Here is a 13,690-nt window from a genome sequence, read left to right as displayed (position 1 = left end):
GATCTCAGTAGATACAGGATAATAAATGCTCCCTCAGTATATAATACATCTAAGTCACATTCAAAAGTACAAAACCAAAAACATTTTCATGCTCTTCTTATTTTCAGTGAACAGTTTTTAAGTATGCTATGCCTGGATGAAAAACAGATTTAGCCCTTTAGAGTACTGTCATTTTGTGCTGTCATTTGTATGTTGCAATTGTCATTTGTTGTGGGTTTTTTTTCAAGTGGACCTTGATTAGTGACATAGGGGACCAATATATATATCAGCACAGGAGGAAATGCAGGCAATGAAAATTTTGTAGAGGGGAATATTGTTTCAAATTTAGAATTTGTTTAAAAAAAGCTTTTATGTCCTCTGGTTCATTCAGACCTGTTTGTGCTATAATACAAAGATTAGAAGAGAAATGATCAAAGAGGGTTTCAATCTATATCCATGGTCACAGTGTAAAAAAACACAAAACCAAACAACAAAACCCAAACCCCAAAATAAAACACACAAAACCCCACATGCTCCAATATAAAAAATATGCTTAAATATGTTGTCTGCACACAATACAAACACTGACTCTGTTATCACAGTACTGTTCTGTTGCAGTCTCCTCCATACATTCCGAGAGCTCCTTCTACTTTGTCTTTTTGGGGAAAAAATAATCATTCTCAGGCCAAGAACAGCCATATATTTGCACAGCTGTGGGACAGTCCAATGCAGAAGAGGTGAAGAAAAAGCCATGCACAAAAGCCAAAGTAAAGATATAGCCATTTACATACTTAGCCTTTTAGAGTTAGCTGTCAACAGGTTGAGCAATAGGAAACATGACAAGCCTTTATGTTTCATGCATGTATATGTGTGGTATACAGTACGTCACATTCTGTTGCAGCTGCATAAATCCAGCATAGATCTGGTGAAACTAAGGTAATTTCTGTAGACTGTTTAAAGTTATAGCCACAGCCAGATTTTGGTGGACTGTGAGGTTTCAGTTTGGTGACCATACCAACAAGTCTTGGCCAGGAAGAGGAAAAGGCAGAAAATATCACTTTTTTCTTAGTGTAGGAAGGAAACGTGGAGAAAACTTGGTCTGATCAACAATGAAATGCATTGATGTTTTCTAACTTTCAACTCCATGTCTTTTGGATGAAACACATCCCTAAATTGAGTTCTAATTGATAAATGTTTCCTGTTCCCTAAAGATCGATTTACTTTTATTTTCTTCTTTACAAATTTACTATCCAATAAACAATTTCCACCCTGCACATTAGTGTGCAAATACCTTTCCTCTTGGAAATCAATAGCAGATATCTTGCTAGATTCACTGGGACCAGAAATGGTCTGAGCTGCTGAAGGTACAAACATTTAATTAAGAAAAAAAAATCAACACAAAACCTCTTAGGCAAATCTTCAACCTCTTTTTTTGCTATTGCCCTCCCTTTGTACTATTCTGATAGCCCAGTGTATTAGTAAAGCCAATTACCTTGGTGATTCCTGCAAACCAGTCTGTTAGGGAGACAGCTACTGCAAACAAGGAAGAGCTGGGGCTAAGGAGAGGTGGCTGCAAAGCCACTCTGTGAAGGGGACTCATCTCTGGAAATTGCTCTGGATCCCCCTGCTGCTGAGTAAATTCTAGAGCACGACATGTATTTAGGGGCTCTGACCATCTCCAAGGCTTACAGTCTGCTTTATCTCCATCTGGAAAGGTGCACTGTTGGTGCTCCAAACACCACCTCTGAGAACCTAGAAAACACCGGCCAAAAGAAAAAGTACAGTGGTTTTTTTTTTCTCCTTTAAAGATACTTCATAGCAGTATTAAAGCAGAAGCTATTAAGTGCTGAGCAGAGTTTAAAAACACAAAAGACTCTGCAGAGACCTATTTAAAAGATGTCTGTAGGTAGCAATACATAGACTTATTTGTAGCCTGGCTGTATTCACAGTATATCATTGTGTTACATTTTTATGGTTGGAATTCAGTGTCTCGATTTGACCAGGAACAGAGGAAAGACACGTCACAGTGCCAGGTTTTGATTCCAAAAGCTACAGCGCATTTGTGAAATGCACTTAATGGACAGCTATTGATTGCATCCAAAAGCTTCAGGCAAAGCAATACAAATACTTTGCACTGCGATATGTGAGCAGATACAAATCAGCGATAGAAATGCTGTGGACTGCTGTAGCACACCCTTAGCCACTTCTGCCTTTTATAAGGATGATGTAAACAGGAATATCTAAAATACCAGTAGGCCACGTGTAGGAGATTTACATGTTACAAATGCTGTGTATGTGCATAGAGACATAATACGTGTATATTAGCTTTGCTAATTGCATGCCCACGCTGGGAGCTGGGTAGCTGGAATGGGCTTCTCCCTCATGTCCTGGATTCCTTGTAGCATTTAAATTAATCACCACACTATGTACTTTGAATAAGCTTCCACTTTGATAATTGGATTCTGTAAGGTAATAAATGTAAACAGAGAGTGCACAGCAAGACCAGAATAGCCCCATTACATCACAATGAGAAGCATTTCATTTTGAAGCATAAAAAAATCCATCTTTCCAGAGGTATGTTGCCTTTCCTCCGTTCAGGGAGCTGGAATGATGCAGATAGCAGTAAGCCCCTTTTGCATACCGAGTGTTTTCATGGTTGCTGTCAAAACCATCCAGTGTATTTCTGTGCTAGCTATTATTACAGCTATTGCTAACAGCCAAGTGGTAGAAGGTGTTACAGTTTTGAAGGCAAGCAGATGAGGGCTATTTACTCAACAAAACAATGTGGCAATTTCCAATTTGTTAGGCAGTGATTAAAAAAGCAGTTTTCTACTGGTATCAACAGTGAGGAAAAACTGGCGGACACCATGTCAGAGGTCCTGAATGTATGGCTTGATTTTCACTGAGAAGCTGGTATTACTGTCAGACTGCTGATAGATCAATGCGGTTGCCTGAATTGGTGCTTTTATCCCAGGTGTTCAGCTTTGTGGGGGTCGTGCCTGGCCTGTTCCCAGTCATCTGGAGAACAAAACAATATGGAAAATAGATGTATGTATTTTGCTAAACCACTCTTATTTGGATGAAATAAAAGCTTGAAAACATTTATTTACATTACAGTGTTGTCACAGTCTTGAGAGAGCATATGCCATAAAGGATTTTCAAACAGGTATTGTCAGGATCTAAGGTGATTGGCAGTCATCACTTAATAATACCTATCACTTCACAAGTCTGTTTCTTTATAGAAATAAATATCTTTAAGGAGAGCTAGAAAAGCATATTCACGTGTTGACTTATTTAAGAGTTTATTCCTCAAGCTTAAATGTAAAAGTGCTCTATCAGAAAGCCATCATCATCAGACAAATAGGTTGCCAAAATGCTGCTTGAATGCATAATGCAAAGTCCATTACAACTGGTAGGAACATAAACCTTTGTTTAATTTTATTTGCTAGTTTACCAGAAAGCAAAATTTTGTCCTTTGCTTTCAAAACATATTGTAGCTGCAACTTAATGCTCGCTGATTCTACCTGTCTACACCATGCATTAGGTTAGGTACTAAAAATACCCGTGTTCTGCCTTGTGTCCTGTTCCTTCCAGCAGAATTTAATGTGCAACACTTTCAAGTACAACAAGTCAAAAGAAGAAGGAAGGAATACTCACAATGTCCGAGTTGAAGGGTTTCACATTGATGTTGCGCGTCGAACTACTGGTAAGGGACCAGACCTTGGTTTTGTGCTTAAAGGCAGCTCTAACCTTCCGGAAAAAAAGAAATCCAGTAGAAGATTTCTTTTGAAAAAATCATGTGTGTTTTCACAGGTGCAGTTTACAATCCTTAACCATAAAATCTTTAACCAAAAATTGACAGAAAATGGGTTTTGGGGGTACAAATTCTGAAAAGATTCTGAATTCAATTTCTCATGAGGTTCCTGGAAAAAGGGCAGCAATTCTAACATTGGTATTTGATGTAAGACATTGGAAAGCTTTCTGAGCTTGGGAAAGACTAGAATAAAGAAACTTTTTTCCTCCTTACCTTTAACCTGCCTGCTTAACTTCAGTTGATTTCAATAAAGATCAAGAATGCCATAGTCAGCCCTGACTCTCCAAACTGATCGTAGCAAAGATCATATCAATGCTCTAAGACTGAATAGGTTGGCAAATACTAATAAATAACAACATCTCCACAGAGGAGCTGGAGTGCTACCGTTACATAGGAAGAAGCAGCAGGCCACGGGGCAGAGCTACTTAGCAGCACTCAGAAGAAACTGCTGTGGGAGAATCCAAGCTGTATTCCCCAAGCAGCGCTCCCATGAGCTGGAAATGGTGTTCATAAGAAATTTTTGTGGTAATAGATATTGCTGAGCATTTTCTGCTATCTGCCATGGGAGGAGAGCATAATGCAAGCTCCAGGCCCAGCAGAGATGGTCTCCACAAGCCCTGTTGACATCAGCCTTGCCTTGGCTTTATTCCAGCTGCTCTGAGACAGCCTTAATGCAAAAACATGCCTTGATCCACTATGAAAACCCGAACTTCCTGCCAAGAAAAATACCTGGAATATGTCCTACTCTGGTTTCCCATTAAGGACTGCATGAGCAATGTCCAGAAGTATGTTTTGCTGAGAATAGTATTTATTTTCCTCTCTGGAACTGCAGATGTAACAAAGCCAGAGGCCCCCCAGTGGGGACTGCCAGAGCCAGTCCTGGTCCCACTCTTTAAGCATTCTTCCTTAGCAGCGCAGCTCACGCCTTGCTCAGCAGCCCTCAGCTGATCAGTGGCACAGCAGGCAATGATAACTGAGAAACTCTTTTTATTATATTCATGTTACTTCAATTTGGGAACACCAAATTAGTTAACAGCATTTGGTTACATACCTCTGAATTCAGAAGACAGTGAAACAGGAACATGAAAAAACCCTGAAAACAGATAAAAGGGAGAAGGGTGAAGACTGACATACAATAAAATATTTCTTGCAGTATTGTATAAAGCAGGTATCAAGTATACGGAGATGTATAAATATCAAAGAGTGGGCCAAACTGTGCCCTACATTAAACTGGAGACACCTGCAGCATTAGGTTACCATGGGGCTTGTCTGGACCTTTTCCTATTAAACAGCGCCTCCTAATCTTTGGGGTGTCAAGGAGAAATCTGGCTGTAAAGAACAAGGAATTCTGTTTTCATGAGAAGAGAACAGTTCATCTATGCTTGCAAAGATAAAGGCAGAGGGAAATACTCTTTGGGAAACGCCAGATCAACATTTTTCATTAGAAAAGCAAGGTTTTAGCATTGCGAAAATTTTTACAACAGAATTTTGCTGTCCTTGGGCTTTTTGTCCAATGGGAAGTGAAAAGATCCCATACCTTTCCCCTCCCAAAAAATTATTTTTTGGGGGGGGAATGTTCAGCTGAATTTATGGGTTTTATTTTGAATGATAAGTGGAACTTTTCTTGTCAGTTCGTGGGGAGAACGCTGTTGTACTCTTGTAACTATAGTGCTATTTGCTACTGAGACATAAAAAGATTCTTCCCCTTTGTAACCATTATTTGGGAAATAATTACAACTGCCAGCACTGTATGGTCAGCACAGGCTTAAAAGACAGAGGAAGAAACAAAGAAAAAATCCCGTATACACAAGCATGTGCAGACGTTACTAATGATCCACTTACTGGATCTCTGCAGCAGTCTGGTAGCCATAAACTTTTTCCACCAGGTACTTACTTGTAGTGAATTCAAAACGGCAAATATATACTGAAATACTAATGCATGGGCATTGACAGCCAAAACTCCAAAGATCCACGAGCTTCCCAAGATTGGTAAGAGAACAGCAACGGCTTTAGCTGTTAGCCTGAAAGAGAAAACAAAAATAAGAAATGTGATGAGACAGTTAAACAAGCTTCAGCCCACACAGCAGGGAGTTTATCAGTGCTGTCTTGTCTAAGCAAGGCAGCATGTGTATGACTCTTCACCATGAAATTCTTTCAGTGGGCAAGTCTCTTAATTACTCATTCGTCATCAATGAAAATGGGAATAACAGAACCTCATTATCATATGGGATAAATACAGGTGGAAAGTCAGTAACTGAGAGTGCAGGGAAGAGATGGAGAGATGGTCACGTAACTACTGTGGTCATATCTGCAGTTACAGTGAAGTAGTACTTGGTTGGTGAGGAGTCAAGTGTAAGAGTCAAAAAACACAGAGAGCAGAAACTGAGAACAAAGAGAGCATCGCATGGGAAAACAAACCCCACCATGTAGTACATCCAGAATACACTTGCTCAGCGCTATAGCTGAGTCAAGACAACAGGGAATTTCTCTTATAGAGCGACTTGGGATTTTTAATCACCACACCTAGAAGAAACATGATGTACTGCTGCCAAATGCAAATCCTCTAACACCCCAGTATTATTCTGCTGCCACCCTGCTTTGTTCAGAGTCAATTCAGAGAAACGTATGCCAAATATTGAAATAGCTTGTGTGTCTTGGAGGTCCCTACTGAGATACATTCACTCGGCTTAGCTTGGAGATCTTGGCAGAATTTCAATAAAAGGTGGTATGACAACTGAAAAGCTGATACAACTGAGAACATAGGAGGGATTTTTGGGTTTGCCTTAATGAGTTATGTACAGCATGTGTGTTATAGCGAGAGACAAAAAGAAACTGTAGTATACACGAGAATGAAATCATCACAGAAAGTTCTCTGCAGCAGCTGAATTCCAAGGACCAAACTTTATATACAGAGTAAACAAAGGGAAGCACAGAGCAAACACAGGCATTGCATTTAGACTTCTAAGATCATGGTTAGGTCTTTCCAATGTATTCACTGCCTCCTACATTAACCACGAAAGAACTATGCACTTTCTAAACAGATCTTATTTCCTTCATCTGCAACAGGAATTAAGGGCAGCCAAACCCCAGAGCACTCAGGACCCCGTAGAACAGGCACAGGCAATATTTTGATCTGTTTTCTGCTTTGGCATAAACGTTGCTAATATCTCTCTGCAACCGAGTATCACTCAGCCACTTCCAAGGCAGACGGGCACAACTGATAAAATTAAACTCACAAAGATTATTGCTTATCCCACACTATTGTCTTCTCCTTAGGAAGCCCTCAGAGCACCATCTCTGATTCATGCTAATAAATTGCTCTAAAGAATTGTACCTTTGTGTTTGCATATACCCTGTAATATTGACTTCAAGGGTATTGTAGTAATAGCCACACAGAGTGTTTCTAGTGTAATCACAGAAAAATAAGAGAAGCGGATTACTCTATGGATATATCCTTGCCACGGGATACTATGGACATCTAAAAAAGATCCTATAAATTCTCAGAAGATAGTTCTGTTGTGGATTGTTAAATGCAATTCAGATGCAGCTGCTTGTGCAGGAAGTCCCTAATCCTTTGTGTGCTGAGAGATGGGAGTATGTGATCAAAGAATCACTCTGCCTGACCTTTACAGTGGGGATACAGGGTAGGATGGACCGCCACACCATAGTTTTAATCTGAGATGGCAGTCCTCCTGTTCTCAGCCTAATCCATCTGGCTTTTTGATTAAAACAATAAACACCTTCACAGCTCGTTTTCACATCAATTTGACCCAGTAAAGGCAGTGTAAAACAGAGCAGGGCTAGGTGACCACTCATGGAGTCATAATAAATCATCCCTCACCTTTTCCCAGCACTGGGCAACCCAAAAGCATTAATGACATCCGACCACTCTGTAATCACTCAAAAACCACCACAAATCCCACAAGGCAAAACATTCTGGCTGTCAAGACACTACTGACCAGGCACCCAGTGAAATTTTGCCTGTCAGGGATGAACAGAGGTCAAACCTTTGCGCACCCAGGCACCAGATTATCAGTGAAGGTTCTCAAAGGACAAACTCTTCCTCCTGGGCAGCTGAGTACAATTTTGGTGGTATAAGACAAAAAACACGAAGAAGGGACCTGTCCCCATTTGAAACATCCTTGAACCAACAAGGCCGATCTAATCCGTACTTACCACATCACTTCAAACATTTTACTCCTGCTGTAGCACTTACAATTAAATGTGTTTAAAATATTTCAGTGATTTCAGTCTATGGTACAATTATACATAAAGAAGCCAAGAGGGCAGTGAGGGAACAGGGCTAATGAGAATCCAAAAGTCAGTCCATGATCATTAAAGCTGTATTTTTTTCAGAAATCAGCACATTTCTATCTAGCTGCAAACCTATGCAAGAAAGAAAGTTGTTTTAGGGAGATTCATATCCTACTACTGCCTTTTACCCCCTCATACAGATGAAAGTCCAGGTTCAAGAGAGAAGTGCACAGAGCTGCATGGCAAGAGAACACTTGTAATTAGAACAAACATAAAACAAATGAGAATTTTGTACAATGCAATTCTATGAAGAAAGCTTTTAATTAAACTTAGAGACATCATCTTCATTTCAGTGACCTGAGCGCACACATCATTATAGCCTTGATTAAAAGTCTGTGCGGAAGAACTGCACAGGCTTCAGGTTTAAAAGGAAATCTGGGACAGGGAAGAATCTGGAATCTTTTTTTTTTTTCTTTTCTTGTTCCTGTATTGATTCATATCTTTATATCCTTGGCCATGAATATTTCTGCACAATTCAATGTAATTCTGCAAATGGTTTGTTCAGCCAGAAAATGAAAGAATACCTTAAAGCTTCAGCTCTCCAATTTAATTTAAAAATGTATTTTAAAAGATACAATTTTAAAACAACTGAAACAAGTTTATTTTCATGAATCAAGGATGCTTTGGTGGTTTTTCTTCTCTGATAAGGTTAAAGTTCATCACCTCAGCTCTAACACAAGCTGTGCTCCCCTAGGAGCTGCCAGCAGACCACCTTCTACAAACACCTGCAGAAAAACCTGTGTAATACTACAGAGCCCTCGGGCCTTCAGGAAACTGCATCTATGCAAGACTTGGGACAGACTAGGGGGAAGATACACCAACACCTGGAAGATGGATTTAGGTACATTCAGGTTCCACAAGGGTTTAAATGTCCTCTCTAACCTAATACAGCAGGAGATTAGCATGTCCCACACAGCTACACTTGCAAGACTGTCCTCATTACCGACCACCCTTTTTTCTTTTTCTCTTTTGTACTCACACTCTCAATTTGTAGTAAATTTGCAGTTTGGAATATAATTTTCCCCAGCTGGTTTGTTGCCAAAAATAACTTTTCATTATTTCTTTTTGAGTCAGAGCATAAAAAGCTTCATCTGTAGTTTGTAGCTGGGGGCAGAATAGAGCGAGTTACTCAATTTCAGTGTTTTGAAAATCATTCTTGCAGTTTGGATTTTCAGGAGCTTTTAACATAACAAATACCTTACAGATTTTTTAAAAATCATATATCGATAAAGACTATTAAGCACAGGGGTCAGCACACGTGCAGCAGAAATACATAGCTAACAATGAAAACAAAATACAGACATGTGGGATTTTCCATGCAAATGCACTAATGTTTCATGCACATTCATTCAGAAGAGCAGCCATGTGATGGTGAAATTCACTTAAGACCATCTAAGGGTCAGCTCTGCATATATATCACTTAAATCTCATTAAGTCTTTTTTTTTTTTGCCTAATTATTGCACAGCTTCCTATGCTTGCATGCTCTGAATTTCATCCTATGTATGAAATTACTAGTTCAAGGTGTTTATAAGCTTTACTCACAAAGCAAAGGACTCAGCCCTGGTGCTCTTTTTTTTCCCTTCTCCTTCCTCCTCCCCCTCCCATCCTTATTTTATTTTATCTTTGAACTTTAAAAAAGAAAAATACTAAATGTAAAATGCTGCATCAGAACACCATTAAGGTGGCAAGGTTAAAAATCTCAGCAATATAGAAGTTATTGTTCCACTCAAGCACATTAATTCCGACATGCTGCACATACTTTATTTTTTTTAATTCCCATTTTTCTTTGCTACATGAATATTTTAGTAGATTAGTTCTAGTACACTAAGATATAAGCACAATGAAGTACATGTTGTTTTTGGAGAAGGAATACTGCATATGACTTAAACTGTGCAACCTTAAAAGTCGCTACCATCGCTTGAACTTTCTATTGTCTGTGGCACTGCTGACATGAAGAAGCAACACTCTGTGGCAGGGGCAGGTTTTACTCTGCAAATATTGAGGTCCAGCCCCACCAAGACCTCATAAACCTTGCTAAAATCTATCTTTGTCCTTATGCCCTAACGTGGCAGAAAACAGAACGGCCACTGCCTTATGAAGGATCCTCTACATTTCTCTTGCGTGCCCCTTCTCATGCTCTGGCTGTTGAAATGGGAAGCAACCTAACAGCCTGCTTCTCACATACACTTTGAAAAGCTCAGACATTGTTACTCTCCTGCAGTCTAATGGCATTCAGTTTGGTGAGCTTTCAATCTCTCTGCATCTATACACACTGAATGATCAGCCCTGGAATTAATTAGGAACAAAGCAGAATCAGTACAAAGATTTCTTTCCTTCTTTCTATTCTTTCCTTTTGCCAATGTATTTTTTTTTAAGTATGTACCTGTTATTACTTAGACAACTTCTGGAAAACACAAAAATATCTCAAGTCTGATGAAATCTTTATATCCAGTGTATATGGAATAGCCTTTGGGGTATTACTAAGCTCTACATGGACTATCTAGCAATTCGGTCTACTGTTAGAGTTGTTTCTCACTCTGCCCCAACACTAACAATCTCCTCAGCTGGGCTGCAGACACTCCTGAAGCATCTCTCACCAAGAACCACTCTTTGCCATGACTTTTGATTTCTTTCAGCTTTGTATGGTTGTTTATTGCTAAAAGCAGTCAGGCAGGGATGGGCGCCGTACACCCAGACCTGCAGAGGCTGCCCATACACTGCTGGCCATGACAGGTTCATACACAGTCCCACTCACCTGAGCACTCCTGTGTGAATCCTGCTGTCGGGGGTCAGGGATGAGTCCTTTGAAAATCCTTAGAAAATTTTCCTGATACACTTCTTGTAAGAACAGCATTAACATTATTCATTAGTTGCTAATCCAGCTCTCCATGTAACATGCACTCACCTTTTAAATCTCCCATTGAAAAAGAGTATTTTTCTTCCCGTTTCCTGTTCTTACAGTTTCATTCTAATTCCAGAGAAGTAAAACTTGCTCACCAGAGTCTTCCACTCCAAATTTCTTCAGTTGCTTTTGTTTGGTTGCTTTTGTTCTCCATTCACTTCGGTGCAGGATTTGGTATTTTCTGTCTATCTTGCTCAGTCAGATGGACTGTTAGCCAGTGGTTTACACCAGCTGAGATCTAAGTGTGCGCTAATCCATCAGTAGAGGAAGTTTTCTGAGTTGGATAATTATCATAGCTGTATTGAAGTCCCAGTGTGCAAGAAGTATGGGTTTCTGCAGCTCTGAGCCGTATTTTCATTACCAACATCATATAAAATCATTGCACTGTTACTAAGTTACTAGGAACGTTTTTCCAAGAGCAGGGTTGAGCCTTATAGTTTTATTGTACTTGCAATCGGTTTGGAACAGCTCTACTCAATTGAGATTGCTCCCTTCCCCTTATTTAATCTCTGCCCTTTTCTGCTATTGCCATGAGCACACTATTGAGGTCTTACACCAATGCAGAACGACTAAACCGACAGCTACAAGAAAGAAATTTCACTGCTTGCAGAAAGAAAACTTTATTACGTCTGTGAAGGGACCCTTAATTCATAACTCAATTTTATTGGTTATATATGGAGCACTAATCCTTTCTAAGACTTCTGACATCCAATTTTCAGTCACGATTTGTGCTGAAGAACTAAATTCATACCCATAAGGCAAGATTATAATTGGAGGAAACACTGCCAAAAAAAAGGAAGTCCTTCACAACAAGACGCCAAAATTATTACCCTAATAGGCCTTTTAACTGAAATTTCTCTCGTTTCTGAAACTCTTCACTGCCCCTTTCAGCAACATCCTTTGCACTTGATAGAAAACGCAATAAATCCAAACCCCTAACATCTCACAACAATGCTGTGAAAAGTTAAATTTAACTTCAGTTTCCATTCTCGTGTTCGCTAACCTCCAAGCTGGAAGCTGGGAGCTGCTGGGAAAGGACATGCGGCAATTCTGACTGTGAATGAGAACGTTTTCATTCAAGTTGAGCAGCGCTTCCAACACACACACATTGCTCTGACCGACCAGCGCTCGGGCTTCCATTCCTGCCAGCACCTCAGGAATGGCATTCCTCTGACCATGACATTCAGGAGTGCTGTGTGCTGCTGCTCGCTTTGTACCTGATTCTCCGAGGAGCAAAGCAAGTACTAAGCGAATTGGGTGGTGAGTTGCCACCACCACCACACAGACAAATGGAAGAATACTAATAACTCATCGTTTTTAGTGAACTAGGCAGCCAAAAGCAACGAAAACACACACATCTGGGGCTGATTCAAAGCCACTGGTATAATTTGGAGTCTACAGGATCAAGCTTCCTTTCACTCCTCAGTAAAAAACAACCAAGTCTCAGCAGAGTTATGCACTGTGGGTGGTATAAGCAGCTCAGCAAAGCAACCAAGGCACAGTCTGGAGAGCCTATCCCTCAGGCCCCCTTCTAACTTAGCAAGCAACTTACTCCACACACTGCATGCGAGTGACACAGAGTACGTGTTGGGGGCTTTTCCAAAACAAAATTTATCTCTGCACTCTGCTACACACCTTGATCTCTCAAGAGCACTCGTCTCAGGCCAGGCATGGATGTGAATTCTGCTCCTGCCACTGAGCAGTAGCTCATGAACTACATGCACCTTTTTCTCCTCCTACACTTTGTCTTGGCTATATAGACAATAAGGCTGATAGCACAAGTAATGTCTTTTAATTAGCACCTACACAGTTCCTACCTAATCTCAGGTGATTTATAGGGACAACGGTAATAAATTTAAGAAAATAAATAAATAAAGAGACAAAACCACCGGTAAGTGCAGATGCAATTTCCCATTTTCTCAAATGTTATTTGCCCTTTCAAAGTGATGTCGTGAAACTGAGTAAGAAACATTTACAGATGCTTCAGCTCATTGCTTTCTGGTGGGTGCCATTTATAATCCAGGGAAGATGCTACTAGTCAAAAGTATTGCAGCTATGAAAGAAAAACCAAACTAGGCTACAACAGCAACTAAATTCAGATTGATTTTTGTCATGTGCGTGGGAAGGGGGTGGCATTACTCCTTCTCTGTTACACTCGGTGTACAGCACCCAGCCCTTTCACCAAAGACCCTCACACAAGAACACAGGTGCTGTCAAAGCAGTGCCACTTCTCTTAAGTCTTCCCAAAAGCTAAAGCTGCCTCTAGTAGATACAGCTTTTGCCCAGAATATAGGTCTGGGCTCAAATCACTCTTCTGCCTAAGGGATTACAATTCCCTTTTTTCCAAAAGAGCACTTAGACTCCCTGCTTGATGCTCATTCTTGCCTATTGAACCGGCTCCACTTACATTAAATAATGACGTATTCACTGGGTCAGGTGTACCCCACAGATTAGTCATGAGTCAGTCCCCTGGGAGAAGTGAGTCCTTCCTAATCCTTGCTTTATTTTATACTTACAGTAAATATTCAGTGGAGCAGGGACTGAAATTCAAGTCTCCCTTCAAACCCCCATCAAGCCTAACAAAATTATGGCCATGACCAGAAATGGAGGTACCTTACGAATTTTAAAGCTGAGAAGGCAGTTCCAGGGGCTGGCAGCATTGAGTTTTGACTTCAGCACC

The 13,690-nt window shown here is 40.2% G+C and overlaps 1 protein-coding gene across 1 annotated transcript in view; it reads right to left on the bottom strand.

Annotated features, from left to right (window-relative positions):
• Positions 1 to 513: 513 nt before the first annotated feature.
• ADGRD1 (adhesion G protein-coupled receptor D1) overlaps positions 514 to 13,690 on the bottom strand; it is a 144,702-nt gene continuing 131,525 nt past the window's right edge. The window contains exons 23-26 of the mRNA XM_030501989.1: positions 5,688 to 5,814; positions 4,845 to 4,886; positions 3,637 to 3,729; positions 514 to 2,997 (exon numbers count right to left, since the gene is read on the bottom strand). Coding sequence (XP_030357849.1) covers positions 2,902 to 2,997; positions 3,637 to 3,729; positions 4,845 to 4,886; positions 5,688 to 5,814 — 358 coding nt within the window. The 3' untranslated portion in view covers positions 514 to 2,901. The remainder of the gene's footprint in view (positions 2,998 to 3,636; positions 3,730 to 4,844; positions 4,887 to 5,687; positions 5,815 to 13,690) is intronic.

This window comes from Strigops habroptila, chromosome 11, assembly GCF_004027225.2.
Source record: "Strigops habroptila isolate Jane chromosome 11, bStrHab1.2.pri, whole genome shotgun sequence".
Classification (NCBI taxonomy): Eukaryota; Metazoa; Chordata; class Aves; order Psittaciformes; family Psittacidae; genus Strigops; species Strigops habroptila.
The sequence above is the reverse complement of the archived record's forward strand: the minus strand, read 5'-3'. Positions and strand labels throughout refer to the sequence as shown.